Below are 12,707 nucleotides of genomic sequence, written 5' to 3'. Positions count from 1 at the left end.
TTGGTAATCACCCAGTGCAGCGCTTTAGTCAGTGCTTCACCACCGTGTTTAAACAGCTCTCCTGGTAGTTTGTCAGCTCCAGGGGCTTTTTTGTTTTTCAGCCGGCCGATCTCCTCCTGGATTTCCTGGAGATTCGGAGCCGGAAGTCGCATGTCCTGCGCGCGTGCTCCTAGGTTCATTACCATACCGCCACCGTTGTCTGCCATATCGCCATTCAGGTGCTCTTCGTAGTGCTGCCGCCACCTTTGGATCACCTCACGCTCGTTCGTAAGAAGGTTCCCGTTTATGTCCTTACACATATCGGGCTGTGGCACGTGGCCCTTACGTGAACGGTTCAACTTCTCATAGAACTTTCGTGCGTTATTAGCGCGGTACAGTTCCTCCGTCTCTTCACGGTCTCGATCTTCCTGCTGGCGCTTTTTCCTCCGGAAAATCGAGTTTTGTCTGTTCCGCGCCCGTTTGTATCGTGCCTCGTTCGCCCTCGTGCGGTGTTGCAGCAATCTCGCCCATGCTGCATTCTTCTCCTCAACTAACTGCTCACATTCGCCGTCATACCAGTCGTTTCTCTGATCCGGAGCCACCGTGCCTAGTGCAGCGGTTGCGGTGCTTCCAATGGCGGATCGAATATCTCTCCAGCCATCTTCAAGAGATGCTGCGCCTAGCTGCTCTTCCGTTGGGAGTGCCACTTCCAGCTGCTGCGCGTAGTCTTGGGCTAGTCTACCGTCTTGTAGCCGCCCAATGTGAGGCCGCGGCGGACGACTCCGACGCGTGTTGATCACCGTCGAGAGTTTTGAGCGCAGACATACTGCGACGAGGTAGTGGTCGGATTCAATATTCGCACTGCGGTAAGTGCGTACGTTCGTGATGTCGGAGAAGAATTTACCGTCGATTAGAACGTGGTCGATTTGGTTTTCCGTTACTTGATTAGGTGATTTCCATGTGGCCTTGTGGATATTCTTACGGGGGAAGAAAGTGCTTCGGACTACCATTCCGCGGGAGGCTGCAAAGTTTATGCATCGTTGGCCGTTGTCGTTCGATACGGTATGCAGACTATCCGGTCCGATGATCGATCTATACATTTCCTCCCTTCCTACCTGAGCGTTCATGTCACCGATGACGATTTTGACGTCCCGCAGTGGGCATCCATCGTATGTCTGCTCCAGCTGCGCATAGAACGCTTCTTTCTCGTCGTCGGATCTCCCTTCGTGTGGGCAGTGCACGTTGATGATGCTATAGTTGAAGAAACGGCCTTTTATCCTCAGCTTGCACATCCTTGCGTTGATTGGCTGCCACCCAATCACGCGTTGGCGCATCTTTCCCAGCACTATGAAGCCGGTTCCCAGCTCGTTGGTGGTGCCACAGCTTTGGTAGAAGGTAGCCGCTCGATGCCCGCTTTTCCACACTTTCTGTCCTGTCCAGCAGATTTCCTGCAGCACTACGACATCGAAGTTGCGGGGATGTAATTCATCGTAGATTATCCTGTCGCAACCTGCGAAGCCTAGCGACTTGCAGTTCCATGTTCCAAGCTTCCAATCGTGATCCTTTATTCGTCGCCTAGGTCGTTGCCGATTGTATCGAGTCGTATTATCTTCTATGTTGTTCGTAATGGTTGTTTTTAAAGGCGGCTTATTGGGCCTGCGCAAACCTCCTGTCTCGTCGGAGGGCCGTCGTGTCAGGGCTGTTTAGCGTCCCACCTAACACCAGGACTTGGGCTTGTGCGCTTTGAGCGGCACACGGTCGCTTTGGCGGAGCCTACTTGCGGATTCATGCAGCTTTTTATAGAGGTTTAACAGGGCCCACTGTCAAACCCCACCACATCCTAGGCAGGCGCCACAACTCGCAGATGGCCTGGGGAGGGATCGTCAAGCCCTTGGACATAGTCCCTGCTGTCCCTGCTGCACATGATGCCATTCTTAATTACATCTTCTTCTTCTTTTTGAAATTACATCCCCACTCTGGGACAGAGCCGCCTCGCAGCTTATTATTCTTTAAGCACTCCCACAGTTATTAACTGTGAGATTTCTTAGCCAAGTTACCATTCGTATATCATGAGGCTAACACGGTGATACTTTTCTGCATAGGGAAGTCAAGACAATTTCCAATCCGGGAATCCAGGAATCGAACCCAGCCACCCTCAGCATGGTCTTGCTTTGTTGCCGCGGATCTTTCCACATGGCTCTTAATTACATACACTCTGGTAAATATGATGTTGTATTTCCTATGGTACGACCAATAGTCAATAATTCCTCATGTGATATGATGTATTTACTGTCAATTGAAGCTCTTTCATCATGTTCATTCGAAAAAAGCAAGTACGAGAACTGAACCCATATTTTGATTATTACGCTGTTGTCAGATTGTTTGGATGCGTGGCTTTTGTAATGTTCCCAAATAACTACTTGCACAAAACATCACGCGGCGAAACACAGTCGAAAGGTACGGCTGCGCCAAACGATAAACCGCAATGCTATTCACCCATAAGAACCAAGTAAACGGGGTACAAAAAGTGCGGCGGTACCTTTCCTGAAGCCTGCTTGTAATTTTTAGATAATCAGGCAATCTTTATCATCATTCCAATATTCCCATGATAAAAATTTGGGCAGAAAAACTATCCATCAGCAAAATCAACCAACGAGTCGATAAGGCTACGCAACAGAAACCAGAAAACGAAAACGAGTCGACGAGTCGAGTCTAGTACGAGATACTGAAGACGGCCTTACTGTTGAGGTTGAAATACGTATCTGTCAAGATACAATTAAGTGATGGAATTCAATGGGATTGTACAAACTCGTCTTATGACAAGTGAAGACATTCCACTAAAAAGCTCGAAATAATTTTCTTAACATTAAAATAAAATTGGACCACCCGACTTGAACATTAAATTACAATGTTCTGAAAACTCTGTACATTATGTGGAAGATTTTGATTTGAAAAATGTATTGGAGGTAACCACTTTCCTTTGATGGGACTCGAACCCACGACCCTCAGTACGCTAGACTGGTGCTTTTAACCCTTATGCGGCCGACGGGGTACCCGTGTTCCTTTTTCAAATTCAAGTGGTGATATTTCAATGAATTTTTATAGTTGAAAGCTGAAACTCGATGACATCTAAGAACTCCATAAAATGTAGCATCTGTGAGAAAATCACGTTGATACAGTGAGGAGGGACGTGGGGAGGGGCATCTGATTTTTTTTACCACGTGGATGGCCGACAGGGTACCCGTGTTCCACTAAATTGATATTTTCATAACTTTAACAATTTTCAACCGATTTTGATAATTTTGACAGTTTTGGAAACAGAAACTCATATACTTTTTGCCCATTGTCAAGGTTTACAGTTTTTGTCCATGGTTATACAAGAAATTTTTGAAGTAAGGCTTGAGAGTCTACACACGTAACCGAAGGACTATCAACCAGTTTCAAATATATTACATGCTCATTGCGCTTCTTAGAATAGTCGGTGTTCACAGTATATATTCTGGGTCTCCAAAAACCCCTGGAGTAAGGCCTAAGTCATCCAAGAAATCCCTGGAAAAAGATCTTATGGTCTGCTAACGTAACCAAAGGTCAATCGTGTAAATTCAAAAACGGTACATGCTCTTTATTGTGCTTAGCATATAATGCTTTCACAGTATATGTTCCGGGTCATCCAATGACCTTTTCTTAAAACATGTTTGCATTCCAAGTAGTTCTTGTTGCTGTCATTGATTCCAGGTAGTCGACGAGCTCCATACAGTCAAGGTCTTCGCATCAATCTCCGTAATGGAGGCAGTTAACGAAGAATAAACGAGTTGCGTGACCTCTTCTTGGTATATGTTTGTATTCTAAGTAGTTCTTGTTGTTGGCGTGGCCTCCAGGTAGTCTACGAACTCCATACAGTCAAGATCTGTGGATCAACCTCAGTAACGGAGGCAGTTATTGAAGAATGAACAAGTTGTGTAACCCCTTCTTGGTATCTGTTTGTATTCCAGGTAATTCTTTTTGTAGTAATTGGTTCCAGGGAGTCTACAAACTCCATAAATTCAAGGTCTGTGGATCAACCTCCGTAATGGAGGCAGTTATTGAAGAATAAACAAGTTGTGTAACCCCTTCTTGATATATATATTTATCTGTTTTTCATATAGTTCCTGTTGTTGTCGTGAGTTCCAGGTAGTCTACGAACTCCACACAGTCAAGGTCTTCGAATCAATCTCCGTAATGGAGGCAGTTATCGAAGAATAAACAAGTTGTGTGACCCCTTCTTGGTATATGTTTGTTTTTCATGTAGTTCTTGTTGTTTTTGTGAGTTCCAGGTAGTCTACGAACTCCATACAGTCAAGGTCGTCGGAACAATCTCCGTAATGGAGGCGTTTATCGAAAAATAAACAATTTGCGTTACCCCTTCTTGGTATATGTTTGTATTTCATGTAGTTCTTGTTGTTGTCGTGAGTTCCAGGTAGTCTACGAACTCTATACAGTCAAGATCTTCGGATCTATCTCTGTAATGGAGGCAGTTATCGAAGAATGTGTGACCCCTTCTTGGTATATGTGTGTATTCCAAGTAGTTCTTGTTGTTGTCGAGGACTCCAGGTAGTCTACGAACTTCATAGAGTCAAGGTATGTGGTTCGACCTTGGTAACGGAGGCAGTTATAGAAGAATAAACAAGTTGTGTGACGCCTTCATGGTATTTGTTTGTATTCTAAGTAGTTCTTATTGTTATTGGTTCCAGGTAGTCTACGAACTCCATAGAGTCAAGGTCTGTGGATCAATCTTCGTAATGGAGGCAGTTATTGAAGAATAAACTAGTTTTGTGACCCCTTCTTGGTATATGTTTGTATTCCAAGTAGTTCTCGTTGTTGTCGTGGGCTCCAGGAAGTCTACGAACTCCATAGAGTCAAGGTCGGTGTATCAACCTCCGTAACGGATGCAGTTATTGAAGAACAACTGGGAGGGACGGAAGGTAGCGGTTTTCCTCCAATACCTTTTCTGAACTTAATCTATCACATGTTGTGCATATACAAAATCGAGTTTCAGATATAGCAATTAATTTCCAATCCGGGTGGCTCAATACCCGGAACATAGGTAATTAACTTTGAATGTACTGAATTCGAAAGGCGATCCCTCTTCGCTTATGTGGTCGGGTTGGGATCTGACGACCAACTGGCACAATCTCACACAACCCTACTTCATTAAGCGCCGTTGGTGATGAAGCAAGTGTGTAGGTGCCAGATAATACTAAATACTCATCCTACTTGGTTGGCACTGTACAAAAACATATATGAGAGAGTGTATTGCGAGAGTTCGGCTACATGCCCGGTGCTGTGAATTTGGTTTCATCAGTACCCGCTAAGCTTCGGAGGACGACGGAGATCATTCGTAGCTTAGTAGGAAAACACCTGTCTAGCGTACTGGTTTCGTGGAATCAAACCCCTCCAAAGTTCTGTAAATCAATCTCCGTAATGGAGGCAGTTATCGAAGAATAAACAAGTTTTGTGACCCCATCTTGGTATATGTTTGTATTCCAAGTAGTTCTTGTTGTTATCTTGAGCTCCAGATAGTCTATGAAATAGAGTCAAGGTCGACGGATCAACCTCCTTAATTGAGGCAGTTATTTAAAAATAAACAAGTTGTGAGACCCCTTCTTGGTATATGTTTGTATTTTAAGTAGTTATTTTCATTGTCGTGGGCTCCGTAGCAAGGCAAAATACGTGAATGGAATCCGTATTTTTTTGTCGAAGAGGCTTACAAACTTATTAACAGGCACTCATAAATGATTCATAATAAGCTACAGGCAGTGAAGGGTTAGGCAAAATCAGGGGTAGACAAAATCTGGGAGTGACAAAATCGGGTCAACCTCATCTGAGTGAATGTACGCATTCCTAGTACAATAGCCGTTCGATAACTGCAAAATGTTTACTTTTCAGTTATCGAATGCCGTTCGATAACTGCAACGCACTCTAGACGTCAAACAGTTGTCAATCGACGTCAGATGCAATAAAAGTGCATCTAAATGTGCAGCGCAATGCAGCTGTCATTGAGTCTGACATCGGTTTGAAGTTTAGCGATCCCATAACTGTAAAACTGTTGCAACTATCGAATTGCAGTTAAAAAGCATTGCAGTTAAATGACTTGCAGTTATCGAACATCTGCTGTAGTTTTTGTTTTTGCCATGGTACTAGGTAGTCTATGAACTCCATATAGGAATGATCTGCAGATCAACCCACGAACGGAAGGCTATTGGTATATGTTTGCATTTCAAGTAGTTCAAGTTGTTGTCATTAGCTCTGGGCAGTTATTGAAGAATAAACAAGATGTGAAACCTCATCTTGATATATTAGCATTCCAAGTAGTTATTGTTGTCTTGTTGTTGTTGGTTCCAGGTAGTATACAAATATCATTCATATCCCTAATATGAAGTTGTCTATTCTTTGGAAATGCAAAATGTAAATAAATTGGAACGATACAACTTCACGCCGAGAACGTGAGGGAAAAAACGGGCTAATATCGCAAAGATCATGTACCATGTTAAAATTAGATTAAGGACACTCCTCACGGAATCCAAGTTTCAAAGTGCTCGCGTTTTCGGGGGCACACCAATCGATACGGAGGCGGCGCTGTCATTTCTGTTGATTTAGCTTTGCTGCGTCGCAGTATGCGTGAAATAATAAAAATAACAGTCGTGCGTTGCTTCAGTACCGTGCGGGACCGAAATCCGTACAGCACCGAAATCCGTCCACCTCATGAGATATCAATAAATTAGAGGGGGTTAAAGGTAATTAATGTAGACATAATTAATCTTATCCTGTTTAGATTCTTGGCAGTAAGCGTGTAGAGCATAGAATTGGAAAGAATGCTTTGAAATTAAAACAAAAAAAATCAAAAACAAATCTCCACCCACCAAACACGGAGTTTGTGCCGCCATTTTGTTTTCGGTAGAACATAATTGCACCAAAAGTAACTGTGTTTTTATTGCTTACTAGCTGTATGTACCCGGCCTTGCTCGGAGTTGCCAGTTTAATTCGCAGTTTTTTTCACCATCGGAATTGGAATAGGTCAAAAGGATAATTGTGTTTTCTTATTGATATTTCATCATTTGATTAAAAGAAGGTAGATTACATTTGAAAACATTGACTGATTTTGAAAATGGGATCAAACCCAAAATCGCTTTATTCCGGGCAAACGTCTATTTCTAAAGAAGGAAAAACATACACCGATGCCTTATTCCGGAAAAACGTCTATTTTTAAAGAAATGATCACATTTGCCGTCCAGAAGGAAACACTTTAATCATTGCTTTTCTCTGGGCAAACCATGATTTCGATGAAGTGTTGAGTTGATCGATCCCTGTCATCTTCGCCTTCTTAAGAAAAAGAATGTTTGTTCCAAATTTGGTTGAAATCGGGCAAGGGGTACAGAAGTTATGCTGGAACATTGGATCATTGCATACCTTGCTTTTATTTATTAATCTTGAATCATTATCATATAATTATCATACCTTTTAAAATTTGGAATAAAGGTTACTCGATTATGGATCACTATGCAATTTGATCATTCATAATCATCAATCATTAATCATATCGATCGTTAATCATTAACCATACACATAGTGTGTCAACATTTAATCACGATCGGTAATCGTTAATCATAATCCAACGGTTTTTTCATTATTCATAATCGTTAATTATTGTCAAAAATGAATTTAATCATTAATCATTATCAGTCATCATTTTCAAAAATTATAATTCATTAATCATAATCTTTAATCATAGAGTTGAATGATTTAATCATTTAATCTGCTTAGAATTGGTCCTGGGGGTCAGGAGTTACACTGAATTGCCCGTTTTCTAAAGACAACCGCTTTCCCTTTACCCTTCCTCTTTTCTCAACGGCCATTTCACCCCTTTGTTATCTTCTCCTAGGGATAGAAAATGTGTGTACCAAATTTGGTTGAAATCGGTACAGGGATTCAGAAGTTACACTAAATTGCCCGTTTTCTGAACAATACCCCTCCCTTCAGACCCCTACCCCCCTTATCCAAATTTCCCTCCCGTACGATCGGCTCCTCATAGTGAATATGTGTACAAAATTTGATTGAAATCGGTCCTGGGGGTTGGGAGTTACACTGAGTTGCTCGTTTTCCAAAGACAACACCTCCCCCTATACCCTCCCCTTTTCCAATGACCATCCCATCCCCTTTGTTATCTTTTCCTTATGATGTAGAATGTGTGTACCAAATTTGGTTGAAATCGGTACAGGGGTTCATGATTTACTTTGAATTGCCCGTTTTCTAAACAAAACCCCTCCCTCCAGACCCCTCCCCCTTTCCCAAATCCCCTCCCATATGATTACCTCCTCGTAGTGAATATGTGTACAAAATTTGGTTGAAATCGGTCCTGGGAGTTGAAAGTTACACAGAATTGTTCGTTTTCTGAACAAAACCCCCCCCCCCCCCCCCCCCCCCTTTTTTCAATACCCCCCCCCCCCCTTTTTTAACCTCCCCCGGGGGTAGAGAATGTCTGTACCAAATTTGGTTGAAATCGGCCAAGTGGTTCAGAAGTAGTTAGCGAACATACATACATAGATTGGTTTTTATATATATAGATAGAAGATAGATTGCAAATCATTACATAAGATCAGTGGAATACAAATCAAAGGGATCCTTTCTCAAGGTGTGTATCGAACTATTTACAGTGGTAGTTCGGTCAGTCAGACTGTTTCAATTTAAATATTTAGTTAACAAATAGCTGTACGGATTTTGATCATTTGATTCGAAATCCGTCCACGGTGGACGGATTTCGAGTCAGGAGTAGTTAATTTAATTCATTATTTTATGATGTTTTTCGTAGTTTTTAATAAGTAAATGTTAAACAGTTCAAAAGTAGAAGCCTTCATGCTCCTGTGTCGATGACAAATGTTTTATTTACATTCGATTCCTATTTTCTAATGACTTTTTCATATACTAAGGTGTTTAAGTGTTCGGATTTTGATGCCCCACGGTATCGAGTGGTGTGCCCCCGAAAACGCGAGCACTTTGAAACTTGGATTCCGTAAGGAGTGACTTTAAAGACCCTCTAGATATTCGTGTAAGCCTAGAAGTCTTACTCCATAAATTTCTAGGATGACTATTAGTATATGCCATGAACTCATTTTATTCATGGACCCCAAAGGCATGTACCAAATTTAAAACAGGCTGATATATCTCTGGTGTAGATCCTAATGCCTTACTTCAGGGTTTCCTTGGATGACCTTGAACATTTGAAATGGGTGCATTCTATTCTACGTACCATAAAAGGCATGTATAACTATTCAAATAGGCCGAAAGAGCTCTGGTTACGTGTGAAGTTCCTGAGGATTGTTCAAGTGTTCTCTTGGATACCCATGAACATATGCAATGAAAGCGGTATATTCTATGTACCACAAAGGGCATATGCCACTTTTGAAACAATCTGAAAGGTATCTGGTTACGTGTGAAGATCCTGAGGCCTATTCTAACATTTTCTTGGAACATCATAGACATATGCAATGGACGTATTCTATTCTATGTACCACAAAGGGTATGTACCACTTTTGAAACAAGCCAAAAGATCTCTGGGTACCCATGCAGATTTAAAGGCCTATTCCAGGGTTTTCTTGGATGACCATGAACCTATGCAATGGACGCAATCTATTCTATGTACCACAAAGGGCATGTAACACTTTTGAAAAAATCTGAAAGATCTTTGGCTACGCGTGTAGATCTTAAGGCCTTTTCCAGGGTTTTCTTGGATGACCATGAACATATGCAATAAAGGCCTTCTATTCTATGTACCACAAAGGGCATGTACCAGTTTTGAAACAATCTATAAGATCTCTGGTTACGCGTGTAGACCTGAAGGCCTTTTCCAGGGTTTTCTTGGATGACCATGAACATATGCAATGAAGGCGCCAGAGGACTTATCCGAGAGATTTCTTCGATAGCGCAAAACATATGTAGTGATCACATTTGATTTCAATATGCGCAAAGAGCGTGTACCACTTTTGAGACAAGTCCATAGACCCATGGTTATGAGTGTAGACCTTAAGGCCTTACTCCAGAGATTTCTTGGATGACTCGGAACATATTCTGTGAACGCATTCTATGCTAAGTACCACAAAGAGCATGTACCATATTTGAATTTGCATAATAGACCTTTGGTTACGCGAGTAGATCTTTAGGCTTTACTCCAGAGATTTCTCGGATGACTAAGACCTCATTTCAGGGATTTTTGCATTACCCGAAGCATATACTGTGAACACCTTCAATTCTAAGAAGCACAAAGAGCTTGGAGCATATTTGAAACTGGTTAAATGGGCTTTGGTTACGCGTGTAGACTCTTAAGCCTTTCTTCAAAGATTTCTTGAATAACCATGGGTATAAGCTGTAAACCTTGACAATGGGCAAAAAGTATATGAGTTACTGTTTCCAAAACTGTCAAAATTATCCAAATCGGTTGAAAATTGTTGAAGTTATGAGAATATCAATTAATGGGAACACTACCCTGTCGGCCATCCACGTGTGTTTTTTTGTTGGCCGCATAAGGGTTTACTCTACGAAGCTACGAAGGACCTCCAGAATTTGTTTTATTTGCTCTAAACCAAAAGTATACTAATTGATTTTTTATTTTTTTTCCTTTTCAGAACCTTTCCGAAGTCATAAGAAGAAGAAAAGCAAAGATAAAGATCGCGATCGTGACAAGGTAGGAACACTTTTACATTTCCTTTGTGCAACTAGACTAATTCATTTCTCGACAGGATCACAAAAAACGTCGCCACTCAAGTGAGCACGGTGGAGGTGTTAGCAGCAGTAGTTCGGCCATCCGGTCGAGCTCGAGTTCAACCCCGAAGGACAAATCCTCCAGCAGCAATTCGTCAATCCAAAACAAAGAGAACCAACACCACCATCTACAGCACAAGATGGATAAACCGGAAAAGGTCGACTTTCCGGTCCAAGAACTACCGATCGAAACCAATCCCGCTGCATTGCTCAGTAGCCCCGGAGGACTGTCGGCCCCGGCAGTTGCAGCGGCGGTAGCCGTGGCAGCCGGTTCTCCCATTCCCTCCATCAATCTGCTTTTGAATCTGGAACGAAGTAACAGTGAAAACAGCACCATCAAGAAGCAGGACGTTTTCATCAAGAAAGAGTATAAACCCCTGAAACCGGAGAAATCGCGCGAAGATGTTACTCGAGCGTTGAATTTCGGCGAAGCCAATGGCCCCGTCAACACCAGCAGCACCAGCACTAGCAGCATAAGCAGCACCACCAGCAGCAATAGCACCAGTGCTACCGGCAGTACAACTAACTTAACTAGCAATAAGAACACTAACATTTTGATAAAGATCGAGTCACCCAAAAATCTTGACGACAAGTTGACGGTGGTCAAGAAGGAACTTCTGTCCGACGTTGTCATGACGCCGGAAAAGCTGGTCAACGGAGGCGTCGTCACGGTTCCCCCCGTGGCATTACCCATAAAACAGGAATCCACGGCTGAAAGAAGTACATCGCACGAGCACCACCACCAGCATGGCCACAAATCGTCATCTCAGCTTGGAAGTAGCTGCAGCAGCAGCAAGCTCTCCAGTTCTTCTTCGTCCACTTCGGTGCACAAGAGTAGTAGTAGCAGCAGCAGGGAATGTTCGCGCTGCTACAAGCGTTCTAAGATCAAACGGGCCAACATCGGGATTCAGTGCAAACGAGACAAGGTGGAATATCCTTTGGGCAGTGGCGAAGTAGTACCGGCTGAACCGTGCGCTCGGATAGCCACGGCTAATCGTGACATGAACTGTCACCGGAAAGGAATGGAACACCTCAAGTATGGACGATTCATGCGAATAGAGGTGCATCCGAATGGTGGGGCATCGGTCGTGCACATGTATCAGGATGAAATCAGCGTCCTTTCGGAAACCGAAATGGAGGAACTGGTGAACGAGTTCTTCGAGGTGTGTTTCAGCGAGGATGAAGATGGGTATGCCGACCACGTGATGGGCATCGTGCATAATGCAGCCGAGTACCTGCCGGACCTGTTGGAACACATGGCGGAGAACTATGCGAATTTGACGGTGAAGGCGGGAGTGCTGGGCCGAAATTCTGACATCGAAACGTGCACCATGTTTCAGTACAATGAGCAGGTGGGTCGGATGGACAAAAGTGGTTGAATTGCTCGAATATGAAAGATTTTTTTTAAACTTTCAGGTTGTAAAAAACTACTCCCAAGGAACGGTGCGGTACGGACCGCTCCACCAGATCAGTTTGGTAGGAAAAGTTCACGAGGAGGTTGGAGGCTATTTCCCCGATCTGCTGAAACGGCTCGAGCAGAACCCATTCCTCAATAAGGTAGGTTGACGGTGAACATGCCTAATTCTACAAGAAAAAAAACCAACTGCTTATTACGATTGTAGGCAATGCCATGGGGAGAGTTATCAATTGTACAGATGGATCCGCGATTGTCCAACGATGGGCCGATATTGTGGATCCGACCCGGTGAACAGCTGGTTCCAACAGCTGAAATCAACAAAACACCAATGAAGAGGCAAAGGTAAGTTTTGATTCAACAACCTACCTCATGAACGCGAAAAGCATTGTAAGGAATATTTTTATGTCGATCACATATTAGATTGTTGGAATACAGATAGAGTTATGAGTACGGAACAATAATTAATTCACTTCTTTTGACATGTTGACCATTGGAAGCAATTCCTGTCTTTAAAAATATT

At 42.9% G+C, this 12,707-nt stretch overlaps 2 protein-coding genes across 2 annotated transcripts in view; one reads left to right on the top strand and one right to left on the bottom strand.

The window, feature by feature from the left end:
• The window catches only part of LOC134213676 (UDP-glycosyltransferase UGT5-like), a 91,183-nt gene that overhangs the window by 58,148 nt on the left and 20,328 nt on the right, over positions 1-12,707 (bottom strand). The window lies entirely within an intron of this gene.
• The window catches only part of LOC134213675 (uncharacterized), a 42,296-nt gene that overhangs the window by 23,844 nt on the left and 5,745 nt on the right, over positions 1-12,707 (top strand). The window contains exons 2-5 of the mRNA XM_062692941.1: positions 10,635-10,693; positions 10,749-12,122; positions 12,187-12,327; positions 12,393-12,529. Coding sequence (XP_062548925.1) covers positions 10,635-10,693; positions 10,749-12,122; positions 12,187-12,327; positions 12,393-12,529 — 1,711 coding nt within the window. The remainder of the gene's footprint in view (positions 1-10,634; positions 10,694-10,748; positions 12,123-12,186; positions 12,328-12,392; positions 12,530-12,707) is intronic.

The sequence above is a fragment of the Armigeres subalbatus genome, chromosome 2 (genome assembly GCF_024139115.2).
Source record: "Armigeres subalbatus isolate Guangzhou_Male chromosome 2, GZ_Asu_2, whole genome shotgun sequence".
In the NCBI taxonomy this organism is placed as follows: Eukaryota; Metazoa; Arthropoda; class Insecta; order Diptera; family Culicidae; genus Armigeres; species Armigeres subalbatus.
Note: the sequence above shows the minus strand (reverse complement) of the source record. Positions and strands in the feature narration are given on the sequence as shown.